This window comes from Phaenicophaeus curvirostris, chromosome 15 (assembly GCF_032191515.1).
Source record: "Phaenicophaeus curvirostris isolate KB17595 chromosome 15, BPBGC_Pcur_1.0, whole genome shotgun sequence".
Classification (NCBI taxonomy): domain Eukaryota; kingdom Metazoa; phylum Chordata; class Aves; order Cuculiformes; family Cuculidae; genus Phaenicophaeus; species Phaenicophaeus curvirostris.
Window position 1 is genome coordinate 20,617,787 of NC_091406.1, and position 12,888 is coordinate 20,630,674.

Below are 12,888 nucleotides of genomic sequence, written 5' to 3' on the forward strand. Positions count from 1 at the left end.
TCCTTAGGGCTGGTACATATCAAGCCCATCAACGTGTGAATGACAAGCAACTCTGCTGCCCTTGGAAAACCCCCTTGCCACAGTCCCTTTTCTTCTTGGTGAAGCTTCAAGTGAGAAGCCAAGTTGGCTCTTCTCATTCCCTAGGTCCAGAAGCTGAAGGAGCTTTAAAAGGTGGCGTTGCATCTACCTCCCATCAGTGGTGTCCCCTTCTCATGTCCTGCAGGAGGACTGCAGAGCTGAACGCTGGCCCGTACCTCCATCTATCAGCACAGTCAATGTACTCTTCAGGTCTTCCTGCTCCTTGAAGGACAGCTGTGGCTTCTGCCTGACAAAGAGCAGAAGAGCAGCTTTACTGCCTTGGCACAGACAGGGCTGAGGTCCAGTGCATGCCTCCTCCCAGGTGTGGGGCAGGCCAGCTGGCAGGGCCACGGAAGGACCAGGAAACAGGCCAGTGTTGCTGTGCTTGAAGGATGGCTTCAGACTCTCATCCTGCACTTCCTCGCTCCATCAAATCATATTTAGGGATCATCTCTTCATATCCTCCAAAACGGCTTTCTTTGCCACCATGGCCAGTTGCTGTGAACAGCTGAGAGCTGTTGTTGATGCCTTCGTTGTTCTTATGTAGATGATTGCAAGATGAGTTGTTTAGAACTTAGAAGCTATAAATTTTTCTGGACCAAAGCTCCCACTTTCTCCAAGCTGCCTGCCAGGCAGAGGGACATCTGTGTAAATGTGTTTGTTTACAGTCAACCAAGTGTTTGTGTCTCAGGGAATCCAATGAAATTCCTCTCCTTATGACCTCCAAACAGCATCAGCATGAGCTCCACCAGCATCAGGTGGAGCAGCAGGTGCCCTGCTTGAATCTGGTCCATGTCAACTTGAGGGTCCAGCCCTCTGGAGAAAGTTTGAGCTCATGAGACTTGTCACCCATCTCAGAAAGAGCAAGACACAGGGCTAGGGTGAAAACTCAGACCTAGCTCCAGGAGCTGTGCAAGTCTTCTCGTAAGGCATCTTCATGCCAGCAACACAGAAACTATTCGGCACTGAGGTTGAGGGATGCCAAGAGACACACAACTGCTTCAGTTCTTGCCCAGTGAGTTCTCTCTTTCTCCTCTACTGTCACAACTAAGAAGGAGCTAGCAGCCCATGGCACCAGCATGGCATTGCTCTGTGCTCCCCCCTGCAATGCCCCAGGCCAGGCACCTCTGGCACCTCTGGGCTTCCCTCAGCTCCACGTCACAGCCTGGGCGCAGGGCACTGTGCATGGGCAAACACCACCCGAGGAAGCCTCTGGCAAAGCAAGCAGGGAGAGAAACATCAGCCCAGGCATGCGCAAGGGGGCAATTCACTGTTAGGGCTCAGAGCCTGATGCACACCCCAGACTGGAGCCATCTGAGTAGACAGAAAGCAGGTGCTTCTCTCTGGAAAAGTAGCACCAGGGAAATGAGGGAGGTGGTAACTCCACCTGATGTTTCGGGATGATGAGCCTGGGAGACAGGAGGAGACCCTGCACCCTAGGTCAAGGGAGACAGAGCTCCCTCCTGCCAGCACCATCGCTGAGCTTCTCGGCTGCACTCTGAGCCTGGGTTCCTGGCACTGCATTTGTCCAAAGTCTCCCAGCAGTCCCCTGTGTCTGACCTTCACCACCCAGAGCTGCCACCCAGCTCCACAGCTCCCCTCTCCCCATGCCTCAATTGCCACACTGTCTGGCCAAGCACCTCTGGGGTGGGCCCTGAGGAAGGTAGAAGGTTCCTGCTAGTCCTCATCTGTTCTTGATCCTCCCTCCATGAAGGTCTGTGGAACCCCTGCAGAGGGGAAGAGGAAAGGACACGAGAGGCAGGGGCAGCACCAGTCTTTCAGGGGCGGCCAGCTCATCCTGGCCATCTCCACCCAAACACACAATCTCACCTGGGAATGGTCTTTTCTGGCATACCCTGGGCTTGCAATGGCAGAGAAAACTCATAACTATATCCTGGGATTTGATACAGGCTGAGGGATGATGTGATTGAAAACAGCCCTGAAAGAAGGACTCGGGGTACTGATGAATGAAAAGCTGGACATGAGTCAATGTGCACTTGCAGCCCAGAAACCAACCATGTCCTGGGCTGCCCCCAAAGCAGTGGGACCAGCAGAGTGAGGGAGGGGATCCTGCCCCTCTGCTCCACTCTGGTGAGACCCCACCTGCAGCCCTGTGTCCAGTTCTGGAGTCCTCAGCACAGGAAGGACATGGAACTGTTGGAGTGAGTCCAGAGGAGGCCACAGAGTTGATCCATGGGCTAGAGAACCTCCTGTATGAGGCCAGGCTGAGAGAATCAGGATTGTTTGGTCTGGAGAAGCGAAGGCTCCAGGGAGACCTTAGAGCAGCTTCCAGTACTGAAAGGGGCTCCAGGAAAGCTTGGGACAGACTTTTTAGCAGGGCCTGCTGTGATTAAGGGAGGGGAGATTTAGACGGGGTATAACAGTGGTGAGGCACTGGCCCAGGCTGCCCAGGAAGGCAGTGGAGGCCCCATCCCTGGAAATATTCACGGTCAGGTTGGGTGGGAGTCTGAGAAACCTGATCAAATTAAAGATGTCCCTACCTATATCGGAGGTGGGGATGGACAGGGGTGGATTTGATGACCTATGAAGGTCCCTTCCAACCACAAACATCTGTGATTCTATGGTTCTGTGATCCTAACTCATATCCTTCCAGGTCAAGACACAAGACAGTCATCTCCCTTGCAGTTATGGTGCCGGAAAAGCAGTGGCTAACCTTCAGAAGAAGATTTGAAGAGGGCAATTCCCTCCTTCTGCATCAGCAGGGCAGCCCCCACTATCCCCAGAGAGCACGGGCCTGTTTCGAGGCCAATTCCCTGCTCAGCCTCAGCACCAGCACAGCCCTGCAAGAAGCTGAAGATGAAGCATGTGAAAATGAGCTTGGACAAGAGCCACAGCAGCAGTGCTGCAGCTGGGCCACCTACAAGCCAAGGAGGGGCCAAGGGCACTGTAAACAGAACAGGCTTTTATAGCCACCTCCTAAAGCCCCTTGCATTGCAAGAGGTGTTTCAGACAAGCTTTAGGGTCCTCCCTGCTCACCTCTGGCTAGGCTTCAACAAGAGCTTCCAGGGCATGACTTTTTCCTGCTTAATTTGCAGTTGGGTGGGAGGGGAGTTGGAAGTGTTTAAATTAATGATGTGTGCACAGCTTCAGTGCCTCTGCTCCAGGTAGTTATTACTTTATTCCTGGTTTTATGTAGAATCTTTTTTAATCACCACTTTGCATACCAGCTCTGTGTCTGCAGGGCTGCATTCACTCACACACATACATGTCCCAGGACTCGAAAGGGAGGTCCTGAGCTTCTGGAGTTCAGCCTGGAGAAGAGGAGGAGACTGAGAGTGGTTGTGGTGTGGCGGGTGTTGGGCTCTTCTCCCAAGGAACAAGTGACAGGGAGTGATGCTTCATGACTGCACAGGAGCACCGGGGTCCACAGCACCACAAGACTCCCTGCAAAGGCCATGCCAAAGATGCTGTGAGACAGGACATCAGCCCCAAAGGCTTTCTTTTTCCTTTTAAAATTCTGATTTTTAATACATCTTTTCCTTTCTGGAGTAGCTAGTGGCTTTGGGATATCCACTGGGGTTTGCCTGCCTTTCAGAATACACCCTGTGGTGTCAAACTCAGGTCTCAGAATGGGAACCTTTCCCTTTCCCCACACCAGAAGCTCTTTGGTGAGCTTCAGAAGTTCCTCCCAAAGCAGCACCAGGAAGCACCTGAAGCATCAGATGAGCCTGGAGATTTTGTGGTGTGTTCAGCTGGGATCTGTTATGATACTGAGCTGGAAGCCCAATTCTTTGTGCCAGAGAACATAAAGGGATGAGTTCCCCATTACTTTGGAGGAGATGTCATAGGTTTATGGATGTAGTGTGGGACACTGTGCGAAACAAAAGATGACGCACCATGAGGACTTAAAGATCCCCCTGCCCTCACAAAGAACCTCAAGGAAGCATCAGCATAACCCCACAGTGCATGCGTTCAGCCAGATACCACGGCTCAGCTAAGTGAGACTAGAAGTTAATCCCTCATGGAGAGGATGAAATCATTGTTTAGCATAAAACATGTGGATTGGATTGTTGGGATGTATTGACACGGCAGCAAATGCCTGGATCTTGAGATAGGATGCTAACCTGCCTGTTCCCACTCTGAGCAGACACGGCAAGCCCTCCACTCTCGGGGTGGGGGTGGGGGGGGCTGCTGCCAGTGTGGCACAGTACTGACTCCCCACCCTTCATGGAGTTTTGTTTACTTGGCTTAGTGATTTCATGATTCTATGATCTGGACAATACCACCAACACTGTGGCCCCAGATAATGGTCTTCATTGACAGTTTTCTTCTACACTCACTGTGTTTACAAGCACGCCTTTGAAAAGTAAGGAGGGAGGGAAGCGGGGAGTCAGCTCTGCCTCAGCTTTGGACACCAAAGGGCTCTCAACACCACTTCTCTATCAGCCCAAGTGCAGCATCACATTGGAACCATGCTGACTAGGAGCTGGGAGAGGCACTTTCTCAGCAGGCAATAGGAGATCCCCAGCTTCACAAGAAAAACTGACTACTGAACTGGAAACATCCCACTGCTCAGGACAAGGTGGTCAGACCTGGGAAGTGCTAGCAAGGAAACCACAAACTCACTGCAGTGGTAGTGCCTGGAGTGTTCATTAGAGTGTTTGGAGAGCGAATGGGACAAATCTGACTCGATTTCGACATTCCCGGTCGATGAGGTAGTCCCCCAGCAGCTTGGCTGCAGTAAGCCATGGGGTTCAAGGGTGCCTGTCTCACACCATTCTGGCCACAATGAATCATGGCAGCTCTACCCTGGAGCTGTGGCAGAGCTCCATCAGTCCTCCAGCATTAGTTGTCTCAAAGCATCCAACAGGCTCAGCAATAAAACCCCTGAAGCTATGACTTTACCAGCACCAGACCATGGCCAGCCAGGGAGAGGTCTCACAGGGAAGTGACCTAACAAATGCCACTTACACAGGCAGGAGACTGAAAGATAAGGTCAGCTGCAAGCCATTTTCACAAAATAAAGCATGTCACCTTGGCATCCTGAGCTGCCCTGGGCCAGTAGCAGGGCAAGGACCTGGTGACACGCACTGCCTACAGGCAACTTCCTCCACACACGTGACAATTTAACGCCCTACACTCTCACAGAGACAACACTGCAGACAGAAGAACAGTAGGAAAGAAACCCCAAACAATAAGTAGCTTTCAGTTGGATGAGTGAGGCACCACCCAGAGATTAAAGTGATGAGAAACGATGGGTGCAATGATGGATTTGCATAGTTCTCAGCAGGCTGTCTGAGCAGTACAGAAGGTTATTTGTACCCATGATTCCGTGATTCTATGAACACATCAAGGACTTTTCAAAAGACTGTAAAAGATCTAGTCCATGATTTGGGAATTGCCAACATCCTCAAATGCTTTTGAAGGAAAGGGGGTTTAAAGAATCACCAGCCTGCAAGAAGCTGCATCGAGGAGGGCCTCAATGTTACAAATGGCCAGAAATCTCTGCCAGCCTGGAGGAGGCATGCATGTTTGTCTGGAACAAGGCACATTCACATCTAGAAGTCTCTAGAGCAAAGACCTGTCTCCACTGGGCATGGAAAGCGCTGCTTTCTCCAACCCGCTTCTTCTGTGGGAACCTGCGGTGGTGGGACAGCTCTTGAACACATTAGTGACCTCACTCCATGTTATCCAGAGGCTTTGGGAGACTGGAAATGAATGGCAGGATAGATCAGGTATTCTGGCACAGGAGCAAGGTGCATCTCTATCTGGTAGGCCTGGGAAACCCAGAAGTGCTGCAGGTGATGCCTGCCAGTGCTTTCTACATCACACTTCCCAAAGTTGTGCATTGAGGGGATGGATTCATAGCCCTCAAACGCCAGCACGTCTGTAATCCCAGAAAGAAGAGCAAGAACAGAGAGGCTATCATTTGGCGTGTTGCAAGGCTGTATAAGTCTGGGACCTGGAGTCATGGCTGTAGGAACAGCACCCCAGGACCACCCAGGCAGTCAGCTGCAGCTCTGGAGACACCAGCAACGCAGTAGGAGAACAGGAATCATACAATAAAAAAAAACAGGAATGGTGAAGCACTGGCAGAGGCTGCCCAGGGCAGTGGTGGAGTCTTTATCCCTGGAGGTGTTCAAAAAATGAGTAGATGTGGCATTTTTGGACCTGGTTTACTCAGCACGGTGGGGTTGGGCTGACAGCTGGACTGGATGAGCTTAGAGGTCTTTTCCAACCTCCATGATTCTATGATTCCATGATTTTAATAAAACGATGAGCCAACTAACACACCAGGAGCCATAGCAAACTGTCCCACCACAGCCAGCTGTGCCTGTCCTCCTGGGTGCTTCCAGTGTTGCAAGATGTGAAGAGGGAAGGAAAGCAGGAGGTCCACCCAGGGATCACACCACTTTGGCTAGAGGCAAACAAGTCACCTGGACACTGCGAGGCAGGCTACTGGAGGCAGGCACGGCAAATGGAGCCCCACTCCAGCTGGGGGTAGGTCTGCTGGTGTCAGACCAGGGTAGGCTGCACAATCTTTGCTAGCTACCATACATGCTGCTGGGCTCTAGCCCCTACTCCTCCTTAGGGGGCACTGAGCAGAGAACCTTGGTTTTATAAATCATAATCACCAAAACCCAGCAAGATTAGAATCTGGTGGCCATTTGTTGCCAGTTTTCAACAGAACAACAGACAGCACTTACTGGACTATGCGGGGAGTTGGAGAATCATGCTTCCCTCTAACTTCATTAGGAACCAAGATCTGGCAAAGACACTCCCTCTCTGCAGGTAATGACATCACAGAGCCCTCTGTGGTCAGAAAGAAAAAGAATTGACAAGGGGGGAGCCAGCTTGCTGAGAAAAGGGGAGCAGGAGGACTTGCAGGATGGTCAAAGGAGCAGATAAAGCTCACTGCATAATTGGAACAAGACATCATGAAAACAATCCTAAACTTAATTCTCTTGGACGGGACTTCACATGGTGCTTAAAAGAATCAGCACTTTATCTTTGCAGACACAAGAAGCAACAACTCATCCTGCCATTGTGCAATCACCAACTCCCTTTCCTCATCCCCTTTTTTTTGTTTAAGAGCAAGCAAAAGAGACCTCTTCACAGCTCACCAAGTGGACAAGGAACACGGTGGACATCAGGATGTCAGTGTGGATGCGGGTCGTCAGGAAGACACCAACCCTGCACCCAGGGACAGCCTGGACCCCGCTGTGTCCCACTCCTGAGTGCCTGGAAGCCGGTGCCCTGGTAGGGGGACTCCTCAGGCTGTGACCCTCCAGTTCCCCCAGAGAACCCTGCCCCGGCGCTCACCCAGCACTGATCAGCAAAGCAACCAGAGGGATATTGTTGGAAGGAAGCGGTTGCAACTGGAGGGCTGTAGTTAATCGTGGCCAAGATTTTCCATTGTTATTTTACAGTTGCTTGATATTCTAAAAGATATTTAGAAACATGACTTTAACTGTCCTGTGCCAAACCAGGCGAGGGTGAAAAAAAAATGAGACTTGGCAGCTGTTACTCATTCAGCATGTAGTTTGGATGACGTCCAGTGACTAACACAGGAGTTTTAGCTGATCTGGGAGACTAAAAACCATTCACAAATAATTTGATGTAGGGTCACTGTGATTTCTTTTTATAAATAATTTTCATTGAGAACTATTTTTTTAATTAGGATTGACAGATCTAATAGCGACTCTATTGTGTGCACAGTTCATCGTTCCCATCTTCATAAATGACTTACATATGTGGTGCGCTAATTTCTTGTTCACTGCACACGATGGGGCTTGTTCACAGGGCAACCAACACCTCACAGCCAGCGCAGAAGCCATGCTGAACTTCCATCTCCAAAGGCACACTCCTAAGAGGACCCAGAGGGAAAGCAAAGGAAGCTTTCACCGTCCTGTCACACATTCCAGTCCGGGGGCTGGTCTAAGCCTCTGCACAACTTCAGACATCCCCACATGGCTGTAGTTCCTTCCTAATTGCTCCAGCTCCAAGAGACGGTAATGGCAGCTTTGCTTTGGTTGCTTTATCACCCCAAGTCCCATCACGGCTCAGGAATTACTCCGAACCAGAATGTGTTCCCTTTTCCACTGTGGAAGTGCTGAAGGAGGACTGGACCAAGGCATAATCTGACAAAAAGCCGTGTCCAACAGCAGCTAAGCCTCAGCAGATCCAGGAAGACTGCAAGGGAATTCAGACAGCGGATGGGAGAAGAATGGCTCGGCGACTCGAGTGCATCTTTCCTGGCAACATCCCCCGTGAGTGACAGCCTTTTCTTTGACTCCACAATAACAATTGCATCCCAGTCGCTTTTGTTACTAATCTTATCTGTTGCTTGAATGGCTCTTCGATTCCCTACGTGATTATAAATGTTTGTACGAGTTCTGGGAATCAGAAGAGTTGTTTCATAGCTAAATAACAGGCTTGGGCTCCAATCTTTGTGATTCTCACTGTAATGATCAGATATGTTCTTAAAAGCCCTCTGAATTGGATTTTGAAACAGAAGACCCATTGATGTTAAGCCTGAAATCCCAGCCATGACTCTAAAAACCTTCTCCCCCATCTTTGAGAGGAACTGAAACTGGTGCAGCAGAGGACAACTACAACAGTCAAAGAAAGCAGGATTTATCTTAGGAGAGGAGACTATCCAAAGTTGGCTTATTTAGACTACAAGAGCAGGGGTTACAGGGGATATAATTGCTACCAAGAGACACATGGTAAGGTGAAAAATGTGAGAAAACCTTGTGGAAGCTCAAAGTCAATAGTTGTGGAGCTGTAAAGAACCCATCAGTTTCTTCAGGCTGGGGATGAGAAGGTTTCTGACTTTCAGAGCAAAGAGGTCTGGGACAGGTTTCAGCAGAATCCACAGACACCAGCATAAAGCCCGATAACCACAAGCGAGGTATTGCTACAAATACAACAGCAAGCGTGACCCAGAAGTTCCCAGAAATATCTCTCTCCAGTCTTCCGCCGTCAGTACCTGGATAAGGTATGAAGAGATGCCCTTGGCTCCTGCACTTATCCTTTGCTTTTGTCTGTCCTGTTTTGCCCCTTGCCTCACTCAAGCAGCTGTCCCACGCTTGTCTTGGCCATGTTATCTTGTTCTAGCCATGGGACCTGTGGCACAGGCATGGCCGGCTCCCATGGAAAAAAGGATTACTTGTTGGGAAAGAAAAAAGCATTTTTGTCTTGATTCTGTTTACTTAAATAAACAAATGCCTGTATCCAAGCCAAAATCAGACTCAAAGCCAGAGTATCAGGTAGCAACAAAGAATGATGCTGGGCAAGCAGGGTCACCAACACCACCCAAACCAAAGGAAAAACACTGGTAAGCCTGTTCCCAGTATCACCGGTAGCCACCTGGAGTGCACCCACTCCAAAAGCAATAACGCTGGCCTCTGCCGGGGACGAAAACCAACTTCTGCTGCTGGCTGCACTCGATCAAGATCATCACCGACAGCAGTTCCCACTCCGTCACAGCCAGAGGCGCAGCAGCCACGGGCTTGCTGAGTGCTGGGCTTTCACCAAACATGTTTCCTCAGCGGTTACAGATGTTCCACCTCTTGTGCAGGAATAAAGCAGTGATTCGGTCTCCATAAAGACACGCGCTGGCGCTAGCTAGAGGCGTCGGCAGCAGGCCTCAGCTGTAGGCCTCAGTTAAAGGCGTTTCATGTCATTTGCCTTCAGGATCATAAGAGCAAATCGATAGAGAGACCACCAGAGCCCTGCCCTGGGGGCGTCGCGTGGCACTGCTGGCCTGCCCGCACAGTTCCCAGGCCAAGGACACACTGGGAGAGATCTCACATCCAGGAGGGGCAAAAATCAAACGGAGCATCCACACAGCATCCCTGGCACTTACGGCATTTCCGCAAGCTGACATCCAGCTGTGGCCAGCCTGCGAGCTGCACCTCGCCATAGCTCCTAAACGTCACTCCTGAATTAAAAGGAAACAATTTTCCTCTCTATTTTTTTCTTCAATATTACCCATGGAGTCATTAATAACAAGGGTTTTATCATAACGATTGGGTAGAGTTGGGTTGCTGCCATGACGCAACATCCGGAGTCTGAAGAACATATGAGGGGCAGCTGAGGAAATTTGGATTCCTTAGTCTGGAGAAGAGAAGATTGAGGGGAGGCCTTATCCGTCTCTACAATTAACGGAAAGGCGGTTGTGGTGAGGTGGGTGCTGGTCTCTTCTCCCAAGTGACAAGTGATAAGATGAGAGGAAATGGCCTCAAGCTGTACCAAGGAAGGCTTAGATTAGATTTTAATAATTTGTTTAGATTCAGTAATTTTTTTTAGATTTTTCTTTACTGACAGAGTGGGGAAGCCCTGGCAGAGGCTGCCCAGGGCAGTGTTGGAGTCTCCATCCCTGAGGGCTTCAAACCATGTGGCTGTGGCACTTGGTGACACGGTTTAGTGGGCACAGTGGGGCTGGGCTGGTGGTAGGACTGGATGAGCTTAGAGGGCTTTTCCAACTTTTAACGATTCTTTGATTCTAAGACCTACGACAGGCAGATGTCTTGGCAATTTACTCTTTCTCCTTGATGAACGGCCCGTTCTCTGGTACAGACCACATCCAGCAGGCCACGGCAAATCCTGCCTCACAGCCCCACACAGGATCACAGAATCAATGGGTTGGAAAAGACCCACTGGATCATCGAGTCCAACCATTCCTATCAGTCACTAAACCATGCCTCTCAGCACCTCATCCACCTGTTTTTTAAACCCCTCCAGGGAAGGTGACTCAACCCTCCGCCTGGGCAGCCTGTTCCAGTGCCCAATAACCCTTTTCCATGAAATTTTTTTCCTGATGTCCAGCCTGAGCCTCCCCTGGCAGAGCTTGAGGCCATTCCCTCTCGTCCTGTCCCCTGTCACCTGGGAGAAGAGCCCAGCTCCCTCCTCTCCACAACCTCCCCTCAGGTAGTTGTAGAGAGCAATGTGGGTTTTGGGGGACGCTTGAGGCAGCGTTGATGCCCCCGACACGAGGCAGCGCTCGCTGTCCGGCAGAGGAGCCGCCGGGGAAGGGACTTTTAGCTCAGGCCAGCCTGCCAGCTCACTCCCCGGCCTGCACGCTGGGGAAAGCGCCATCCTTGCGATGTTGGCTTGGGATTCAGGATTTGGTAACAAGATGAGGGGCAACGGAAAACCCACGGGAAAGCCGCGTTTCAAGGCGAAGCGCAGAGGCGCCCAGCGGCGGGGCGCTCGGTGGGCAGCAGGGGGATCCCCGTTCCCGCTCCGCCGCGCGGGGGCCGGGGGGCCGGCGGGGCGCCGGGGGGGCTGTGGGTGCGGGGGGGGGGCTGTCTCTGCGCTGCCGCCGCGCCGAGGGGGGGGGGGGGTGGCCGGGGGAGGGGGTTGCCGGGGGAGGGGCCCGCCTTGCGCCGCCGCCGCGCGGGGCCGGGGGCCGGCGGGGCGCGGGGCGGGGCCGGCGGGGGGCGGGGCGGCGCGGGGCGGGGCCGGCGGGGCGCGGGGGCCGCTCCCGTGCGCGCGTGCGTCGGTGCGCGGCGCGGCCGCCCGGCTGCGCGGCGCTGCTGCCCGGCTCGGCGGGGCCGCTCTCTGCCGCCGTCGCGCGGGCGCTCCTCGCTCCCGCAGATCTCGCGAGAGCGGCCGGCTGGTGGCCGCGGGGGCTGGTGCGGCAGCGGCGGCGGCGGGCGGAGCGGCGGCGGCGGCGGCGGCCGGGGGGGCGGCCGAGGCGGCGGCGGCGGCGGCGGAGGAGGAGGCGGAGGCGGCGGCGGAGGAGGAGGAGGAAGGCGGCGGCGGCGCGCGCGGCGGCCGGGGGGGCGCCGGGCGAGCGGCGGCGGGCGAGCGGCGGGCGGCGGCATCATGGCGGACAGAGACAGCGGCAGCGAGCAGGGCGGCGGCGGGGGCGCGGCGGGCGCCGGGGGGCCGGGCGCGGGCGGAGGCGGCGGCGGCGGCGGCGGCCCGGGCGGCGGGCTGCAGCACGAGACGCAGGAGCTGGCCTCCAAGCGGGTGGACATCCAGAACAAGCGCTTCTACCTGGACGTGAAGCAGAACGCCAAGGGCCGCTTCCTCAAGATCGCCGAGGTGGGCGCGGGCGGCAACAAGAGCCGCCTGACGCTCTCCATGTCGGTGGCCGTCGAGTTCCGCGACTACCTGGGCGACTTCATCGAGCACTACGCGCAGCTGGGGCCCAGCCAGCCCCCCGAGCTGGCGCAGGCGGCCGACGAGCCGCGGCGGGCGCTCAAGAGCGAGTTCCTGGTGCGGGAGAACCGCAAGTACTACATGGATCTGAAGGAGAACCAGCGCGGGCGCTTCCTGCGCGTCCGCCAGACCGTGAACCGCGGCCCCGGGCTGGGCGCCACGCAGGGCCAGACCATCGCGCTGCCCGCGCAGGGGCTCATCGAGTTCCGCGACGCGCTGGCCAAGCTCATCGACGACTACGGCGTGGAGGAGGAGCCGGCCGAGCTGCCCGAGGGCACCTCCTTGACTGTGGACAACAAGCGCTTCTTCTTCGACGTGGGCTCCAACAAGTACGGCGTCTTCATGCGGGTGAGCGAGGTGAAGCCCACCTACCGCAACTCCATCACCGTCCCCTACAAGGTGTGGGCCAAGTTCGGCCACACCTTCTGCAAGTACTCGGACGAGATGAAGAAGATCCAGGAGAAGCAGCGGGACAAGCGCGCCGCCGCCGCCGCCGCCCCCGCCGCGGGGCCCGAGCCGCCCGCCGAGCCCGACCCCGCCGCCGCCGGCGCGCCCGGGGCGCTGCTGCAGCCCGAGGAGCCCGAGGAGGACTGACCGCCCGCCGCCGGACTGGCCCCGCCGCCGGCGGGAGAGCGGCGGGCGGCGCGGGGCGGGGCCGCCCCCCCCCTCCCCCTC

The 12,888-nt window shown here is 54.3% G+C and overlaps 1 protein-coding gene across 1 annotated transcript; it reads left to right on the top strand.

Moving 5' to 3' along the window:
• The first annotated feature begins 11,842 nt into the window (after positions 1 to 11,842).
• Positions 11,843 to 12,822, top strand: PURA (purine rich element binding protein A). Its single transcript, XM_069869675.1, has one exon. It carries the CDS (start codon positions 11,875 to 11,877, stop codon positions 12,805 to 12,807), a length of 933 nt encoding a protein of 310 aa, XP_069725776.1. The 5' UTR covers positions 11,843 to 11,874; the 3' UTR covers positions 12,808 to 12,822.
• Positions 12,823 to 12,888: the final 66 nt, after the last annotated feature.